Source organism: Microcebus murinus, chromosome 25 (genome assembly GCF_040939455.1).
Source record: "Microcebus murinus isolate Inina chromosome 25, M.murinus_Inina_mat1.0, whole genome shotgun sequence".
NCBI classification, from domain to species: Eukaryota; Metazoa; Chordata; class Mammalia; order Primates; family Cheirogaleidae; genus Microcebus; species Microcebus murinus.
In genome coordinates, this window is record NC_134128.1 from 18,355,691 (window position 1) to 18,374,325 (window position 18,635).

General features: G+C 39.7%; 1 protein-coding gene across 6 annotated transcripts in view; it reads left to right on the top strand.

Moving 5' to 3' along the window:
* The window catches only part of NRP1 (neuropilin 1), a 133,843-nt gene that overhangs the window by 59,605 nt on the left and 55,603 nt on the right, over positions 1-18,635 (top strand). For all 6 annotated transcript variants that reach the window (XM_020284191.2, XM_012776511.3, XM_012776512.2 and 3 more), the window contains exons 4-6: positions 228-455; positions 6,569-6,724; positions 8,482-8,648. In XM_020284191.2, the coding sequence (XP_020139780.1) occupies positions 228-455; positions 6,569-6,724; positions 8,482-8,648 (551 nt within the window). The remainder of the gene's footprint in view (positions 1-227; positions 456-6,568; positions 6,725-8,481; positions 8,649-18,635) is intronic.

Below are 18,635 nucleotides of genomic sequence, written 5' to 3' on the forward strand. Positions count from 1 at the left end.
TTAAATTGTTCCACACAAATGGAAAACTAAGGTGAATACAATAAATCTGAACTTGACTTTCCATACCTATTTTACTAATATGAAAAGGCTGACTAATGAATGATAAGGACAGTGATTTTAATGGTGGGCTTTTATTAGAAAGATATTCTGTCTTGGCCCAAGTTATTTTTTGGCGAAATTGTTTAAGTGAGATTTCCACGTTGCTCCTATTTCTCTTTTGCTCGTAGGTCCTGAATGTTCCCAGAACTATACAATGTCCAGTGGAGTGATAAAGTCCCCTGGGTTCCCTGAAAAATATCCCAACAGCCTTGAATGCACTTATATTATCTTTGCACCAAAGATGTCAGAGATTATCCTGGAATTTGAAAGCTTTGACCTGGAGCCTGACTCAAATCCTCCGGGAGGGATATTCTGTCGCTACGACCGGCTAGAAATCTGGGATGGATTCCCCGAAGGTAAGAATGACAGGAAGCACCCCAAAAATGGAAGGACCTGGGGAAGGGTATCAGGATCCTTTTACAAGTGTCATGACCCATGCATCATATTTTTTAAAAAGTAGCTCAAAAGGACAAGGGAAAACAAAACAAAATGGCAGCTCTCTTTATGTAGAGCAGTGATGAAATATGTGAGCTCAAAAGGACCTCAGTAATTATCTCGTCCAGTTCCTTCATTTTATAGATAAGGAAGCTGTGGCCATGAAAGATTATGCAAGGCCTCGTGGCTATTTTTGTGATATAACTGGGACCAACACATAGTTTTCTGAAGTATTTTGCTCATTTTACAGACATGCCCACTGGTCATTAAATCATAGACCATGGGAGGATAGGATCTTAAGAAATCAATTAAATTAAACCACTCACTCTGCACAAATGCAGAAACTAAGGACTAGAGAGGTTAAGTACTTGGTAACATTTTAAGGATAACACATGCATCATTTATGTTACCAAAAAAATTTTTAAATTTGGAAAAGGAATGAGAACGTTTGGGCATTCCTACCATAGACAGATTCCTGATATGTGCTCTACAGCATTTTCATCTTTGGCAATTTGAATCACCTCAATACATTATTTATAGTTATCAATTCAATCATCTAAATTAATTCATACATCTAAAAAATATTTCTTGAGCACCTGGCATGTACCAGGCACTGTCCTAGCCACTAGTTAGGCAAAACAATCAAAGATGCTGCCCTTGTAGAGTTTATATTCTGCCAAAAGGAATCAGAAAATAAACAATGCACGTTACAAATAAATGAATTATGTACATGAAATTTTAGAAGGTGAAAAGTACTATTAAAAAAAAATGAAGGAAAGAAAAAGTAAAGCTAGGGTCAAGGAATGAGAAGTTAGAGGAGGGAAGGTGTGGGTTGAAATTTTAAATGTCAGGTTCATGACATTTGAGCCAAGATTTGGAGGCAGTGGGGGAAGTAGCTGTAGCCATGCAGACATCTAAATGAAAATTTTCCATTCGGTCCTTCTGAATTAGAAGATGAATGGCAAAAAATACACACCCAAATTCTAAACAAAGGGAGATAATATCAAATAATTTGTCACGGTTGCATTGCTTGTCTTGTGTTTAGTCTGGTTTAATATTAAGATTTCTCTAGAGAGCATATGCTACACAGATCAGAAAAGGTGGCTTGGAAGTTCTTAGTGGCCATGTACTTAGAGATGTATAACTATCTATAAAATGGAGTCAGCTGTTCTCAAATTGGAGCAAAGAATATTTAAATACATTGTAAACAAAGAACAAGCATAATTGAAGGAGACTGTCTTAGTCTTTGAAATGATATTAAAATTATCAGAGTAATTCAATTTAGCTATGTTCCTCAGTAGTAAACAACATTAGAGAAAAACCTGGTTTAGAGAAACTTTGTATTGTCATTGGAGTAAATGGGTGAGTTAACATTAGTTTAATATCTTCTTTGCTCTTTTACCATATAAATAAGATTATGATGATCTTATCAAAACTCTTTCATTAAGTAATGAGATTTGCCCAAACAGAATGCTGATGGATTTCCAAGTATTCAATCCAATAATTAGGAAAACAATATTATAATAATGTTGTAACAATAGTTGGAACATTTAATAATGGGTTTATTTGTTCACAACCCAAATTTGCAGCCTTCCTTTCTAGAACTTTCATTTAAATTGACATCTGAAGAGGAGGTCCAATCAACCAACTTATTTAGAATACTTTCAGAAAGAGGCACATTGTTATTAGTGTCAAGGGTTTTTCAACACAGTAATTTTCTGGCTCTAGAAAATCATTGAGTTGAAGCAAAGAACAATTAACAGTAGGAGTTATCAGCATTGCAATTTGCCCATGTTTTCAACTATGGTGCATCTGACTTAGTCTCAGAGAAAACTGGCTTTGGAATATGAAGAATGCATTTGTGTATCTGTTAATGTTTACCTGGCCTTGTCCAGCCTATGCCAACATAACAGCTCTCTTTTCTCAGCAAAATGAGAGACTGTGTCCTCCTGGGTGTTTTGTCAATGGCACTAGAAACATTTTTGTCATAGTAGTTCAACACATACAATGCCTCTGCCAACAAAATTGCTTTTAGTCTTTGATATCTTTTCCAAAAACAACAACCAGAAGGCGCTGAAGGCTTTTAACCATCAAGTGATTTTATGTTGCATTTTATCATAAACATTGAATTAAATGACTAAGTAATTGAAAGCTACCCATTGATTCAAATCGACTTTGAAGCAAAGCAGTTTACTCCAAAACTCAGAATTCAAAGCACGCCTATTGTGAAGACACATCTCCATCTATGACTCTTTTTGAAGCTCTTAGGGACTCGAAAGTAGCAGCTCTGAAGGCAGTGAGGGAGATTTATATACACTTTGAGACCAAGAGCCAAGGAGAGCTGCCCTGGTTGGTGTCACTACGCTGGTGCAGATAAAGTCAGTGCTGTTCCCCAGCCAGCAGAAGGGGCTGAAACCACAGTTGTTCCCTACCCTCCAAAAATGATCAACATTTCATAATAAGTTTCCTAATACCTAGATTAAGTTCTGTTTGTTTTTGTTTACTTTTACATTTAAATTAACCTAAAACCACAGGGAAAGGTAAAAATAGGCCAATTTTTTTTTCCTGGGGACAAGTTGTAAAGTTTATTTTTGGTACTCCAGATATTTCTGCAGCAAAAATCATCAACCATTTCATAATAAGTTTCCTAATACCTAGATAAAGGTCTGTTTGTTTTTTGTTTACTTCTACATTTAAATTAACCTCCTAAAACCACAGGGAAAGGTAAAAATAGGCCAATTTTTTTTCCTGGAGACAAGTTGTAAAGTTTATTTTTGGTACTCCAGATATTTCTGCACCAAAAAGTTTTTTTTTAATTTAATAAAAGTGTAGATGGCCTACTTTTTACCTTTGAAATGAGTCCCTTTTTGGGTTATTATTCAAAATGCCTCATTTAAATAGTATCTCTATAGAGTAGATCATTGGTTTTATTTTTTCACCTAAAAAGGTGGCAGAAAGCCAAATTGATTCTGGGATAGGGTTGTAATTACTGGAGAGGTTAATGGGGAAATACAAAGAATATGGTATCACCATTCCCTGTTGCAGGTGTATCTTCTAAACAGTGCAAATACTCTCTATCACCGCTACACCTGATAAAATAGGATCACGACACTTCTGTTCTTCCCCAAGTGATAGCTTGGCACATGTCACTTGCTTAAATTCTTCAATAGTTCAACTTTTGAATCATACTTCTGTTTTGGTGAAGTTTCCACTTATCTCCTTGGCCTTTGGGTCCACAATCACAAGAAATAGGAAATCCAATAGCTGTGTTCATATAAATACACAAATGAGCACATACCAGACGGGGTAAGAGCACTTCATCCACTCTCGCTCAGATCAATATTGCATTAGCTTGCTAGGCTGAGGACTCACTGTTGTTCAGGAAAATTCAATACTTCTTTGTATTATAGTCGAAAAAGCCTTTCACTCTCCTATCTTAAGGGCTCCTAAAGAGAGTTGCATGCTGCTGTCCGGGGGCAATGTTCTAAAGGACAGAAGGCAGATTTACCCAGCATGTCTTAAACATTATAAACCAGTGAGTCATGGAGACTCTCTAAATTATGAGTCTGCATTAGACAAGTTCTCTTCTGTTTGCTCTTTCAAAGCGTCCCCCCTTCCACCCTCCCCAAAGGAATTGTGCAATGGTGGAGGGGCAGGCTATGCCGCCAGAGCTTCCACGGGGTGATCACAGCTTTCCTTGTGAGCTTATATTCTTGGGAAGGTCAGTGACTGCGGTGATCAGAGAGCGACCCCAAGGATGAGGGATTTAAAAGTTTGCCTACAAACTAAAGAAAAAGATGATGAAGCCACACTAATGGAATTCAAATGAGGGGGGAAAAAAGTGAGGCAGTATGAATGGACTTTAAGCCTCCCATTTAAAATTGCAGACCAGAAAGGAGATTTCTTTCTGAGAAAAGGAAAGACATAAGTGTATGGCCCTAGCAAGACATTTTCATGCATATGTTATGGACGACTTTGAGCTCTACATAGAAGAAAAAAATTGTCAGGTGTGCCACATCCAGCACTTTTAGGAGACTCTGAGGCCAGAATTAAAGCTGAAGAGAAACCAAAAACAGCAAGAGGTTCATCTTCTCACATGCTCTCTTTTGCCAACTGAGAAGCCCAATGTAACATTTGCTTCCCATAGTGCAAAGCTATTGTCCATGACGCTGCGTAGTAATCCGTATCAGTCACTCTCACGGGGCCACCTCCTGGTGTTCTGATAAAACAGTCTATGCACACAGAATGTTTGGTCCTGAAGAGTGAGGGGTTGTGGTGGAGAGAAAACTCTGCAAATTCAGTCAAATCAGTTACTTTGAACACGTTGAGGCCTTATCAAGTATTCAAAGTAACCCAATTTTCCTACTAGTCAAATATATGAACCACTTGGGTTTGGTTTAGTTTAGTTTGTTTTGTTTTGGTATGGGTTTGTTTCTTTGGTTGGTTGGGGTTTTTTTTGGAGGGGGGGAGTTGTTTGTTTGGGTCTAGGTTTTTCTGTTTTTTCATTTGTTTGTTTGTTTAATTTTTTGGAGGATTGGCCAAGAGCTGAAAACCTGTTAGCCAAGGATCTACACACTCTAAAATGCAGGGTTCTCAGATTTGCTGCCTACTAGGGACTGGTCTGGTCCTTTGGGGCTCCAGGGAGATCAGTTCTTGTGCAGTTCAGTTTTGCAATCACAGGTGGAGGTTCTCCTGGCTTTCATCGGTGGCATTCTGCACCCGATGGCACACACAGGCCGTGAAACACCACATCCCTATTGAAGGCCCCTCCCTCCAGGGAAAGGTCCACCTATTGTGCTTCCTTAAACAAAGCAATAATTCTTAGTTGAAATGCACAGAACCATGGCTTTCTTGGAAGGGAAAACAGTCCACACCAGATTGTCCTTCTAAGCCCAAACCATCTGGTATATTTTTACCATATGTGCAATGAAAAAAAAAAAAACCTAGCAAAAAAGGGAATTTTTTTGTTGTTTTTTTTTTGATTTGGGGGGGCTTGCTGCTGATCTGGACAGGGAAATGGAAAGATTCTCCAAGTCCAGGGGGCTTCTGCACTGTTCACAAGGCAACTGACAATTATTCATTGCCAAGGTTTGTCTAGAATGCTTCAACAAAGGTGTGGCTAGTTTAAGCCAAATAGCAGTTTGACTTTAACATACATCAGTCAGTATTCCCAATCATGTATTGCCGCAGGTACACCGTGTGTCCTTCTGTGCACAGCTGAATGGCTGCTTTGAGCCATCTCTTAGCCACTGGGCATGAGTGCAGTGCACTCACCTCTCAGGTTTGGGAGAGAAAAAAACAAAAACAAAAAACAGACCAGAAGTCAGAAAGATGCATTTCTGTTTCATTTAGATTATAAATTGCTATTTTGTATCAATGATTGACTTGGGTAGTCTCTAACTTTTAAAATTGTTACAATTATTAATTAGTCTTCAGATAAAGCCTTGAGTAGGACATGATTCATTGTCCTTTGTTCAAGTCTGTGATGTTTATCGTAACAAGAAAGCAGTACTAAAAGACAGAATGGGGAAGGAAATAGAAGTTGCCCAGTCCTGGATCAGACCCGAGATATTGCTCTGGTTCCAGGACATCAGCCACCCCCAGCATCTCCCCCTAGGGCAAGAGAAGTGAGGGCAGGTAACTTGAAGACAGCTCAGTGATCACAGCCTAGCTGGAGTCTTTCTGTGCTGGGTTGTGTATGCCGTTCAGCCCTGGAGATGAATGCCAAGGTGCCACTTAGCCAGCCCAAATCTCATTCTTTGCAATTGAAGCAAACATTTTGATTCTGTTCCTGAAAACAATTCTGCTCACTGGGGAACGTGGATTTGCCTGTAACTGCCCTTCTGAGCCCACTTTGAAATCTTCTCTGCAAACCCAATCCAATATGTTCACGGCAAACCAATTAACCAGGGAAGACTTGCTTTGGGTTAGAAAGCACTTCTGGGTTCTGCTGGGACCCATGTTTGTAAATGATAATTCTTGCCTCTGCTGTAGAAGAAAAGACATTCTGACATTTCTCTTTCTCCCTTTCCAGTTGGCCCTCACATTGGACGCTACTGTGGACAGAAAACGCCAGGTCGCATCCGTTCTTCGTCGGGCATTCTATCCATGGTTTTTTATACTGACAGTGCAATAGCAAAAGAAGGTTTCTCAGCAAACTACAGTGTCTTGCAGAGCAGTGTCTCCGAAGGTCAGTATTTATTCATCTTGCAAAGCCCTGAGGTAAACACTCCCCCGTTCTGCTTCTCACACACCTGCGGCCACATGAAACACGGAAGAAATGTTTTGTGAGCTGGGGTGCCAAGTGTTTGTTTTTCTCTTTGAAATGTTTTTTATGAATATCAATAGAGAGAACTATTTGGTGTGCTCGCTTCATAAAATTGTAGATGAGAAGCCTGCCTGTACCTCTGAAATTATGGGAGAAAGTGGGAACTGGCAAAACAGTGACTTGAAACAAAGAAATCTGACCAGACCACTCACCTGGCACCCTCCAATTTGTCATAGGCTGAGAATCATAAAAGGACAGTCTTCAGAGGATAAGAAAAAATCTGCAATAGTTCACCGACAGAGCAGTCATGCAGAATGCACAGTGCTTTGGTCGTGGGAGACCCTGAGGGAAGCCATTATGTTTCTTGTGTCCTATTAAAATACCCAACTTAACTAACTCAACGCTTGCTCAAAGTTTATGTGGTCTCCAACTCTTTTAAAAGCTGGAGGAAAAAGACTGAAAGAACAAAGAATAAGTTGTCTGTGGATTTCTTCAGTTCTAGATACCAGGCTGTAAAGTAACACAGGGAGAGGACAAGGAGTGTTTGGAGCTGTGTCCTGCCGATATGCCAGTATCTTCTTACCTATATGCCAGTATGTCCTCTTCCAGATCTCACTGGAAAATAAAGAGGCCAATGAAATTTCAAAAATCCTATTTGTGCTTCATTTGTTTTACTAAATTATGTATTTGAGAGGGCCTGAAAATAATTTGTTATATTACAAATAACAAACATAAGTTTGAAAGCATGAAACCAGTGGAAGAAAACCTTTTATGCCCTAAAACCTTATCTGTTTTGATAGTAAATTTAGACAATGTGAAATTCTGGTTAGTTGAGATGTTCTGGATGGGTGATAATCTTCCATTTAATCTCAAAAGCTATTTGTTGCTTTTGTGCTTTGGGTTAACAGTGTCCTAACATTAATTCCTTGTTTTCCCGATGTCATCAAACGGAGCCTGCCAGACCTAATGGGATGCGGGTTTCGATGACTCATGGCTATTGTTGTTATCATTATTATTTTATGCTGTAAAACTGTGGCGCTCTTTGGGGCCATAAGATACTTCAGCTTAGCCCTGATGGATGCTTTTGTGTTTTAATAAAATAAACTAATTATGTTAATAATCATGACCAGGCCAGGGGCAGGGAGCATGAGAACAAAGGACTCAGGAGGACATGGTCTAGGGACCAATTCCAAGGAATTTCAAAGAGAGCTCAGATCCTACTGTCTATTGAGTATGAATTGTAAATACACACAGAGTCTTTTTCTGATTTATTAGATGTTGGAGGAAATAATTTAAAACTAAAATTTTATTTAAATTTAAGTTTTGGTATATATCCATATGATATATACATATATATATACACACACACACACATACTCCACTTTGAAAATAAATCAGAAAATCCATCATTTCCTAGTATATTTCAAATAGTATCTTTGTCAACCTAGGTCTACTTGAAAACATTATTAATCACTGTTATGATCTTCATAGCCTTATTTTTAAATATTGCTGTGAAAATACAAGTATCTAAGTATCTGTGCTACATTCCAATAAGTCCTTTGTGGCCACCTTTCCGAAGACGTTCAGTGAATGAACGCTTTAGTCCACTAGACTAAAAAGGAAAATGCATCTTAGGTCTCCTATGTTTTGATGACTATGGGCTCTGTTTTTCTCTTCAGATTTCAAATGCATGGAAGCTCTTGGGATGGAATCCGGAGAGATTCATTCTGACCAAATCACGGCTTCTTCCCAGTATAGCACCAACTGGTCCGCAGAGCGCTCCCGCCTCAACTACCCCGAGAATGGGTGGACCCCTGGCGAGGACTCCTACAGGGAGTGGATCCAGGTATGCAGCATTTGACCTGGTGCATCTAGGGCTGGGGAAGGTTTGGGTCATCCAAAAAGCTGGGGTTGGAGGGGAAACAGTACCGTTTCAAATGCCCTCCAGTGAGAAGAGAGGATAATGGGCATCAGAAGAGATCACTGCTGAATGATCAGTCACAACACGATTGGAGAAAAGCAGGCCCAGGGAACATCCCTGAAAAACCATTCATCTTCTCAGATACTTAGATGCTATTTTTCACAGAATTTAGGTTCAAATGCCTCAACTTTAATAACAACTGAAAGATCTGATGTTTCCCAGCTACTACACATTTTCTATTGATAGGCTTCCTACTTTGACAAAATTTTGATATCCTTGATGTTAATCCTGTTTATAGATGTGCATGAAATAATTGTTTCCAAGTATAGGGTTTTTGTTTGTTCAGAGAAGGGAAGGGAAGACTGGAGTATATTTTTCCATATAAGTCAATACACCACACACACACACACACACACACACACACACACACACACACGAGACAGGGTGGCATTGCAGGCATTGGTCTCTATTGACTATGCATTGTGTGTATGTATGGAATGTGCCTACTTGTGTCCTCATTAATGATATTGCTTCTGCTGTCCTCATTTTGCTCTGGCATTCCCTTCTCTGCCATAATGTACATACTCTGACAGGTCCCGCCTTCACTGCTCCCAACCCTCACACTGTCCCCATATCCCAGCAACCTATCTGCCCCATCTCATCCGGGCATCACTCCCAGTGCCCAGTCTTGACCTCTGGATGTCCCCAGGCAAGGCCTGATGCTCATGTTCATGACCATTTGACCCACTGTTAAATGAAACATCCATATCTGGATCTGTAGGTTAAACTGTGAACAAATTATACAAAAGGTTATTTGCTGAAGGATCCAGGCTTCCTTTACAGGAGAGCAGGCAGAGCCGATCTTACATTCATTGCTTAGATATATAAAAATGACTAATTCCCAGAGAGAGTTTCTAAGCAAGAAAAAAAAGAAAAAACCACTAAGATGATTAATCCTCTACTTTCCACATCTATTGCTGTTTCAGTCTTTTGAGCACAAATACCAGATTTTGTTTTACTTTGGAAAGGTCAATATTAGTTTAACATACACTTAAAGTGAAATAGCCTATTACTGGAGACTGAACTCACGCTAACCTCTAAAATGATAACACAGACAAATGTGTAGAGGGTGAGAAAAGATGAGACTTTTACCTTGGGATTGCTGAATCCAGTTCCAGATTAAGTCAGAAATGAAATGAATTTACCTGTGTCAAAATAGCTCTTGGTAACTTGTTTTTCCACATCCTCCAACCAGGAAAGAGTTCAGTGTGATTGACAGCCGTGACTCTAGAGGAAAGCTGACGTTTTGCAGAGCTAAGCTTGTTTGCATGGCAATGTGGTCCTATTCTTGGTAATGGGGGAAGAGCTCAATAACGTAGGGAAGGTGGTCTTGCTGGGGTTCTGAAATTGCAACTGTAGCAATTCTTCTGTGCAAGGCAATCCTCTGTCAGTAGAAACATGGAGACAGAATAGACTGTGAAAGCATTTGTCAAAAGGACAGCATTTTACAGCATTCTTGGTAGTAAAGCACAATCTGAGATTGTCCCAGAAGAAGAAGAAGAAAAAAAAAACTCAAATCATCCAGCTCTTTCTGTCAGTGAGAAAGCATGGTCAGGAGAAGTGAGGTAACCCAAACCCCCCAAACAAGAAGGTTTACGTATAGCTCATGCCACACCCTCCATGGCTGCACCAGCTGGGGTCTGCTCTGCACCTCCTCACACTGGGACCCAGACAGTGGGGGCCACCGTCCTCTGAAATGTTGTCTGTCCCCAAGGCAGAGGGAGAAAGAATGTGGCAAACCATGCTGGCTCTCCTGGCAGAGCACTTACACCCACATCTCATTGCCAAAGCACATAGCACAGCCACACTGAACTTCCAAGGGGCAGCAGACTTCTGCTGGAGGAGGAGAGCTAGAAATACTCAGTGAACAGCAGGAATGACCACTGTGCTCTTCATAGGATACTCAGTATTTATGGAGTGCTCACTATGGGGTCCAACCTGTGCTAAAATCTTGATTTCCTTGTTATTTAATCCTCACTACAGTCCTAGGAAGGAAATATGATTATCTCCATTTTTAAAATGATGACACTGGTGGGCGCGGTGGTTCACACCTGTAATCCCAGCACTCTGGGAGGCAGAGGTGGGAGGATTGCTTGAGATCAGGAGTTCAAGACCAGCCTGACCAAGAGCAAGACCCTGTCTCTACAAAAAAAAAAAAAAGAAAGAAAGAAATATCTTCAGGTCATATATGGTGAAGAAAAAAATTTTCTTTTAAAAAGACAAAAAAAAAGAAATAGAAAAATTAGCCAGGCATGGGGTGGGGGGGGGTGGGGAGGGGAGGCAGAGAGAGAGAGAAAGAGAGGAAAAACAGAAAAGATGATAACATGAAGTTCAGAGAAATGTGTAAATTCGAAAACAAGGTCTGCCCCACTCCAGCACTGCTGCTTTATGCCACTGTATACAGGATCCTTATCATTCATCACCATTCATATACTTCCAAGTATTATTTTATGAAACATCGGTCACCTCCCTGAAAACTTTGCCTTGTGCTGGGAAGGCTCGCTCAGAGATGGATTGGGTGCTTATTGTTGCTCAACCTAAAATACAGGCATGTTGGTCCTTGATCCCCTCCAAAAGGTGAATGTCACAAAAGCTTAGCTTTCAGGTTCACCTTGAGGTAAAATTATCATTTTTTTCCCTACAGCGCTCAGAGGGCTCATTTACATGCTTGTTGTGTCTGTCTACATGGTAGGAGCTGTTATCATCCACCGATCACCTAATTATGAATAATTTCATGTGTTTCCAGCTTTTCTGAAACTCCTTGGAAGCGCTTGGCTTGTTGTTTTCATTGGATAGATGTTTTATAAATTAACCAACAAGTACAGTGTAATTTAGATGGAGGGCAAGAGGCGCTACCTCTAATCACAGGAACCTTCTCGTACATACATTTCTATTTATGTGCACATAAGTATGCAGATGACATTTGTTTTCTTTTTCAGCTTTTTCACATTTTGCATGAAATATGCCCCCACAAAGCAAGTTGCTGTAGCAACAACAAGGACAAATACTTGCATGTGTTAAATTAATAAGGCAATACTGGGAGCTGACTTTCCTTCAAGACAGGAACAGTCTTTGGTTCTCATTGTTTTCTCTAGGAAATTACTGAGTGACATAAAAAAACAATGCATCATTAACCGTGGATATGAATGTCCACCTTGGTGCTTCCTGTGAGATCTGTTGTCTGCCAGAAAGCTTAAAAACAAGTCAAGGATCCCTTTAGTGAGAAGGATTGTGAAGGGAAGTCCCAGTCTGAAGGTTTGCACACAGCCATATCCTGCTCAAAAGGCCACTTCATATCCTGAGCAGCTAAAAAAACTCTTCATTGTCCATGGCAGAGTTAATCACACTATGAAATTTGCCCCCTTTTTTCCAGAGTATTCCATGCTGTATTCCATGTCCTAGAGCTGCTTTTCTTATTATTAATTTAATCTTTTTTCTTCCTTTGGAGTAAAGACTCAGTGTATAAAGGATGCAATAAAAATTCTTACCTTTCAAGCACATCATTAGAGACCCAAGCCATTAAATCCATTGAAATTGAGTTTCTTTTCCTATAAAATAAAGATAATGTAGCTTTCACGCCATTCAAGTTCTTGGATACTATAAAATGATACTATGATAACTATGAATCTCAGGGAAATGCAGTCTCAATTTTTCCTCTCATCTCTGCAAACTAAGTATCTAGCATACTGTGTCTGTTCAGGAGACGTGTTCTAATGTAGCCATTCACACACAAAGCAGAATTTAATTCATTAACTATTTCAATGTTTTATTAATGATAGTGTTCACCACACTGTAAACAGATTTATCCTTCCAGCTTTAATTAAGGCTCTTGGGAGTGCTTTCCTCAAAACAACTGTGACTTTTCCGTGATTAAAATGCCAGGAGACCAAAAAGAAAAGAAAAGAAAAGAAAAAAGGCAAGAGACACAATGCCTGAGTGGGATGTGAACTTTGTGGATTGAAAAAATAAAAATGGCAGCAGGGACTAATGATTGCCACACCCTCCAGTGACTTTAGAAATTGAATTACTTCACAAACTAACTGGGACTGGAACTCTGCTCTTCTCCAAATTTGAGGGCATTGTCTCTTGTGGAAAAAATTGTGGGACTGGATTATTTATGCCTTCACTATGCCAGAGGAGCAGAAAGCAGTTGGCTTCTAAACCACATCCTGTTTGGTGTGGTAAATCAGCCCTGTTATGGATTAATCACACAGAAAAAGGAAACCTCCAGGAAGACAGTCTGTGGCTATAAGAATACATCAGAAAGCCCCTGAGGCACCTTCTCTCTTCATTTCTGTTCTAGTACAGATGTTCATTCTGAGGTGTATGGAGAAGGAAAGTTCCAGAAGAGAGGAGTAGCTGGAAGTAACCTTCTGAGGAAGCTTGCTTCCGTGTTTTCCTCTTGCCTCATATGTTTTTCTCAAATAATATTAAAGTCTTCCCCATTTTCTCCCTGAAGGAACTTTGAAAGCAGACACCAGTAGTGAAAGCCCTTAGTGTGGTTGGAAGATGGGCTGCACTGAGTCAAAACACACCCACAAAAACACACACACACATTCACTTACGTTTACTCCCTCACGACAATAGTGTCGAAGAAAGTCAATGTCCCGCCAGGCATCATGGCTCATGCCTGTAATCCCAGCTCTTTGGGAGGCCAAGGTGGGAGGATCACTGGAGGCCAGGAGTTTGAGACCAGCCTGCTGGGCAACATAGCAAGACCCCATCTCTATAAAAAAATTTTTTTTTTAATTAGCTGAGTGTGGTGGTACTTGCCTGTAGTCCCAGCTACTCAGGAGGCTGAGGCAGGAGGATTGCTTGAGTCCAAGAGTTCAAGGTTGCAGTGAGCTATGATCACACCACTGCACTCCAGCCTGGGCAACAGAGCAAGACCCTGTCTCTAAAAGACAAAAAAGGAAATGTCCTCCTTACAGGTTTAACAGGTGAAACTGGTCAAATCCAGGTGGACTTTAGGTTGCTTTATGGATTTTAAAGTTAATTGGGAGACACGTTCTGAAACAAAATCTTATGTTTTTATATAACACATACAATTTATGTCCTTTATGTAAGCACCTTTTCATACACATCCTTTTTTAGTCTCACAAGGTGAAGTAAGTAGACCAGAGATTTTTATCCCCATCTTCATTTGAGAAAACTGAGACCCAGACAGGTTCAATGGTTCACTGAAGTTCTGACTTCAGCAAAAGATAGAACTTGTGGGAAATCTCAGTCTTAACACAATTCAAGTGGACTTCCTTCCCCGTTCATGGGAAGCAAGTCAGTAGGCACTGAGTGACAAGTCCAGGCAGGGGACAGATGGTGAATGACCACTTGTGGTTGGATCTGACACCATGCCACGGTGCAGCAGAGGTTTGCATACACCTTTGGCCATTCTGATTGTGAGTGTTTAATCTCACGCTCTTGCAGTTGAGGTGCTCTGGACAGGAACTCTCATGCCAAGTATTCAAAGAGAGATGGCCAAGCATGGCAGGTTCATCAGGCCTGAGGGTCACAGAGGGGATTCTCCCTCCAATAGTCAGGCTCCTGACCTCAGCCCCAGGGGCCAGCCTTGAATCTTTCAGGGCTTACTACCTACATGACACGCTTTCCCAACATCCCATCCAGAGCCGTGAGTTCTTGCTACCAGCAACTTCCCAAAATGGCCCTTGTCACGATTCAAAACTTGACTTGTCTGTTACAACTTGCTGAGAATAGCAAAAGATAACTTAAAGGCATAGACCTGATTTCAGGGACTAAGAAGGAGCCGACTGGGCCCTCATTAAGCACCAAATGGAATGAAATAACTCATGAGTCCTTGGAAATATTTCCTCTAACAAACGGTATTAGTATACATTTTTATCAAGTTGTAGTGGGAGAAGTGAGTGCTTGGTTATTCGATTAGAAAAATCTGTGGCTTGAAACCCTTGTTTTTAATCTTTAACGTTAGAATCTCCCAAAAATGGAAAGTGGAAACCAAAGCAGTTAATCTTAAAGCTTTCGAACGGCATTTATTTTAACAAGTTCCGTATATAATTTTCTTTCCTCCCAAACTTTCTGGACAAATCTTTTCATTCTCTGATGTTAATGTGTTGAGTGTGGAACAGGTATCTCCTATGAAATAGGTTTTGATTTTTTGTAAAATTGCCAGTTTCTAGCAGGTTTCTAATCTGTAATGCTGTATTCAAAATCGATTCCATCTGCTCAATTGACTGATCCATAACATATATAAAGCCAAGCTGTCCTGACTGTGAACACTTTGCTATTATAAGTCAGACACTTTAGGGGGTGTATTAACTCATTCCGATCATTAGTAAATTGCTGAAATTATAATAAAATGATACTTTATAAATCTGTAACTAGAGAACTAACAAAAATAGCTCACTGGGTTACCCGAATGTGGAATACTACACATAAAATATAGTGTTGGCAAATTTAAGGAAAATACAGCTGTTCAATGGAACGTGTATTCCCCAGGTGTGCTGAGTGTGTGTGTATGTTTATCACAACTAATATTAACATGCTGTGTTAGCCAAAACATTCATCTAGAAAGGAGACAATTTGCTTTAAAAAAATTCCCCAAGGTGAGCTTTTGGTGATCTTACCCCAATTCTGCATTGTTTCTCCTTCCTCCATAAAACAAATGCTTTACATCCCAGCCTTCGTGCGTCATAGGTCTGTTACCCGTGACGAGGTTTCTACCCAGGAAGTCTATATTCCAAAATCTACTGTCTCCTGGGGAACTTTTCCTAATGCTTTCTCTGGGACTTTGGCTTTTCACATTACAGGAAGTCACCTGAAGGAAATATAAAGGGATGGATTCAATTCTGAGGTTTTTTTCTGTTGCTATTTTTTAAGGAGAGTATGATTTGGGGAAGACAGATGCACACATTGTTAGGGACAGGTGCAGGTTGACAGCGCTAACCACAGGAAAAGAGGAGGGGCAAAAACGAGGAGGCCAATGAGTATTTAGAACCTACCCATAAGGGCAGGAACTTGCAGTTAGGGACTTTTCCTGGCCAGAAGCAAGTGCAAAAACTAGGATCTCATGTCCAAAGGCAACCTTTCCCCATTAACATATATTAGCATAGTAAAAATCACACCCACCAGAGCCATGACAGTTTACAAATGCCATAGCAACCCATGGAAGTTACCCTATAAGGGTAAAATTGGGGAGGGCCCTTGGTTCTAAGAACTCTCCACCCATAATTCCAGGTTTCGGTTTAAAAAAAAAAAAAAAAGAGAAAAATAAAAAAAAGAACTCTCCACCCTTCTCCCCAGGAAAATAATGAATGTTCCACCCACCATTTAGCATATCTTAAGGCATAGACATAAAATCAGAAGTGAGGTAAAACCCTAGGGTCTTCTCCAATGGCGGAGATAGCCCCATTTCACCTCGGGAACATACTTTCTCTTTCTCTTCTATGCTGAAAAACCTGCATTAAAACCTGCTTGTGTGAGTCGCTCCTGTCTGTCCTCACTCCATGGCACTGGCCCGGCTTGTGATTCTTCCAAGCCAGGAGCCAAAGAACTGGGGCAACATCCCTCAAAAAAATCAACCCTGCCAACATGAGAGATTGTTCATTTGGATATTTTTAAGCGATTGTTTTGTCTTACAGAAATTCTCAAGATGATTTTAACCATTTTGGTCAAGTTGACTACTTAATTCAGTTTAAGAAATCAGTTGAATGGTTTTACTAAGTAGTATTTGATGTCAACACACACTCAGGAAAATACATGACATTTGTAGAAGCCTGTTAGATTTTTATGATAAAGCATTACTGGAAAGACAATACTGAGAGAACCACAATTGTTTAGATAGAATTACGATTAAAAATAAATGAGCTGTGTAGCATGAACATTCCACTTAACTTATAGTTCTGGTTTTTTATTGTCAGATGCCAGTGTCTATTTGAACCAACATTCATAGTTATATTCTAAAGAAGACTTTTTTTTCTTTCGAGGCTATCTCAACTTTAAGACTAAAAAAGATGCAAGCATTATTCTGTCTAAATCCCTTATTTTGCATAGGTTCAAAGGCTAAGTGATTTGCAAGACCATGTAGCAAGTTAAAACAGAGCCTAGCCTAGAATCATAGCATCCTTATTCCCACTCGATTGTAACAAGATGTGAAAATGGATTTGGGTCCCTTTTAAGGGTGATGAGCTGAAGACCAAGCAAGCATGTTTAAATTTCAGTCTATCCCTACTGGCTGGTGATTGGTAAATGATGTCTATTAAATTCAACCACCACTGCAGAGGCTTTAATTGAATGATTGGACTATGTCTTAAAGCAGGGTCTCTTGGTCTAGACAATACTGACATTTTTGATTAGACAATCCTTTGTCATAGGGGCTGACCTGTGCATTGTAGGATCTTAAGTAGCATCCTTGGCCCCTACCCACTAGAAGCCAGTAGCATACATACACACACATCAGTCATGGCAACCAAAAATGTCTCTAGACTTTGAGGAAAACAACTAATTGAAAAACACTGGTGTAGAAGATGCTCAAATCCTAATCAAGTCATTTTTTAAATAATCAGATTGGTCAGCCCTTTTGAAAGAAAGAATAACTTGTTGCCTGGCTGGTTTTTGTCACTTTTCTACTGCTTGTAGGTATTATTTGAACAGAACTGTAGTTCTTTTGTTTTCCAAAAATACAGATGTTTGTTTACCTTATGCAGGAAAATAGCATCATAAACCTCCCTGCTTATTTATCTTAAGCCTCACTATTTTTAGCCTTTAAAAGTGAACTGTTTTTAGCTAAATAAATACAGATGTTATTTTAGAAGACTGTATAATTGGGGTCTCAAAAATGCACAGATTCGGATGGGATTAAGAAAAGGAAACAGAATAAAATTGCAAGTTATCATTGACAAGGTTTAGGCAAAATAAGACTGAAATTAATTCCTCCAGATAAGAATAGTGTATGTCACTGACCTTTGCCTACTTATTTTAGATTTTATGCAGTATGTAAATCAGAGGTTTGTTGTTTTCTTTTTTTTAACTTCAAATGTAACCAAGAATAAGGAACTGTGGTAGAAGAGCCTATCTATTGCTTATTAACTTATCTTTTCGTGGGAAAAATAATATTGAGTTTCCATTTCTGTAACCTAAACAACAACACATTAAGAGCTATCAGTTACCAGCCAGTTTCATATCTGTGGACCAATAAGAATGCAAGGTTGATAGTTTCACATCTGTTTTGGGTGAAAGGCTGTTCCTGTCTGTTGTATTTAAAATTTAAAGAACTTCTGTTATTATACAATTGGGAATCCTCGGGGAAAATGTTAATGAAATCCATAACATGCACAGATTTTATGATAGCAGTTGTAAGAAATTCCTTTGGTGGGGTTTGTTGATTTCTGCCCCCGTGGTAATAATTGTACCTTTTACAGAGTGCATTAATGCTCACATTTAGGAGCACCGGCTACATTTATGCAGCGTGTAATGTAACACACCAACTCCTAAGCTTTAAATAACTTTCATGTCATAATTGAAAAGCCCCAGAGCAAAAAAAAAAAAAAAAAAAAAAAGTGCTCTTCAGAATTGGCAACACCCAGAGTTTGAAACTTTTCTAGCACATGCACAGCAATCTTCTCCAAAGGTGAGAGAGAGAGAGGTACACCCTGGAAATTCCAAAGCCCTGGAGTGGGTGGGGGTTCTGTGACCTCATATAATTCCTGTTTAATGCACCATTTGAAAGCACCATATCAAAATGGCCATTTTGATCCACATCAGAATAACAGTTTTGGATGCAGACCTGAAACAGAGAGACAGGAGCGTGCACACACCCACATACACACATACAAACTTACCTCCTTTCTCCACCTCCCTCCTCCCCTTCCTCAGCCATCT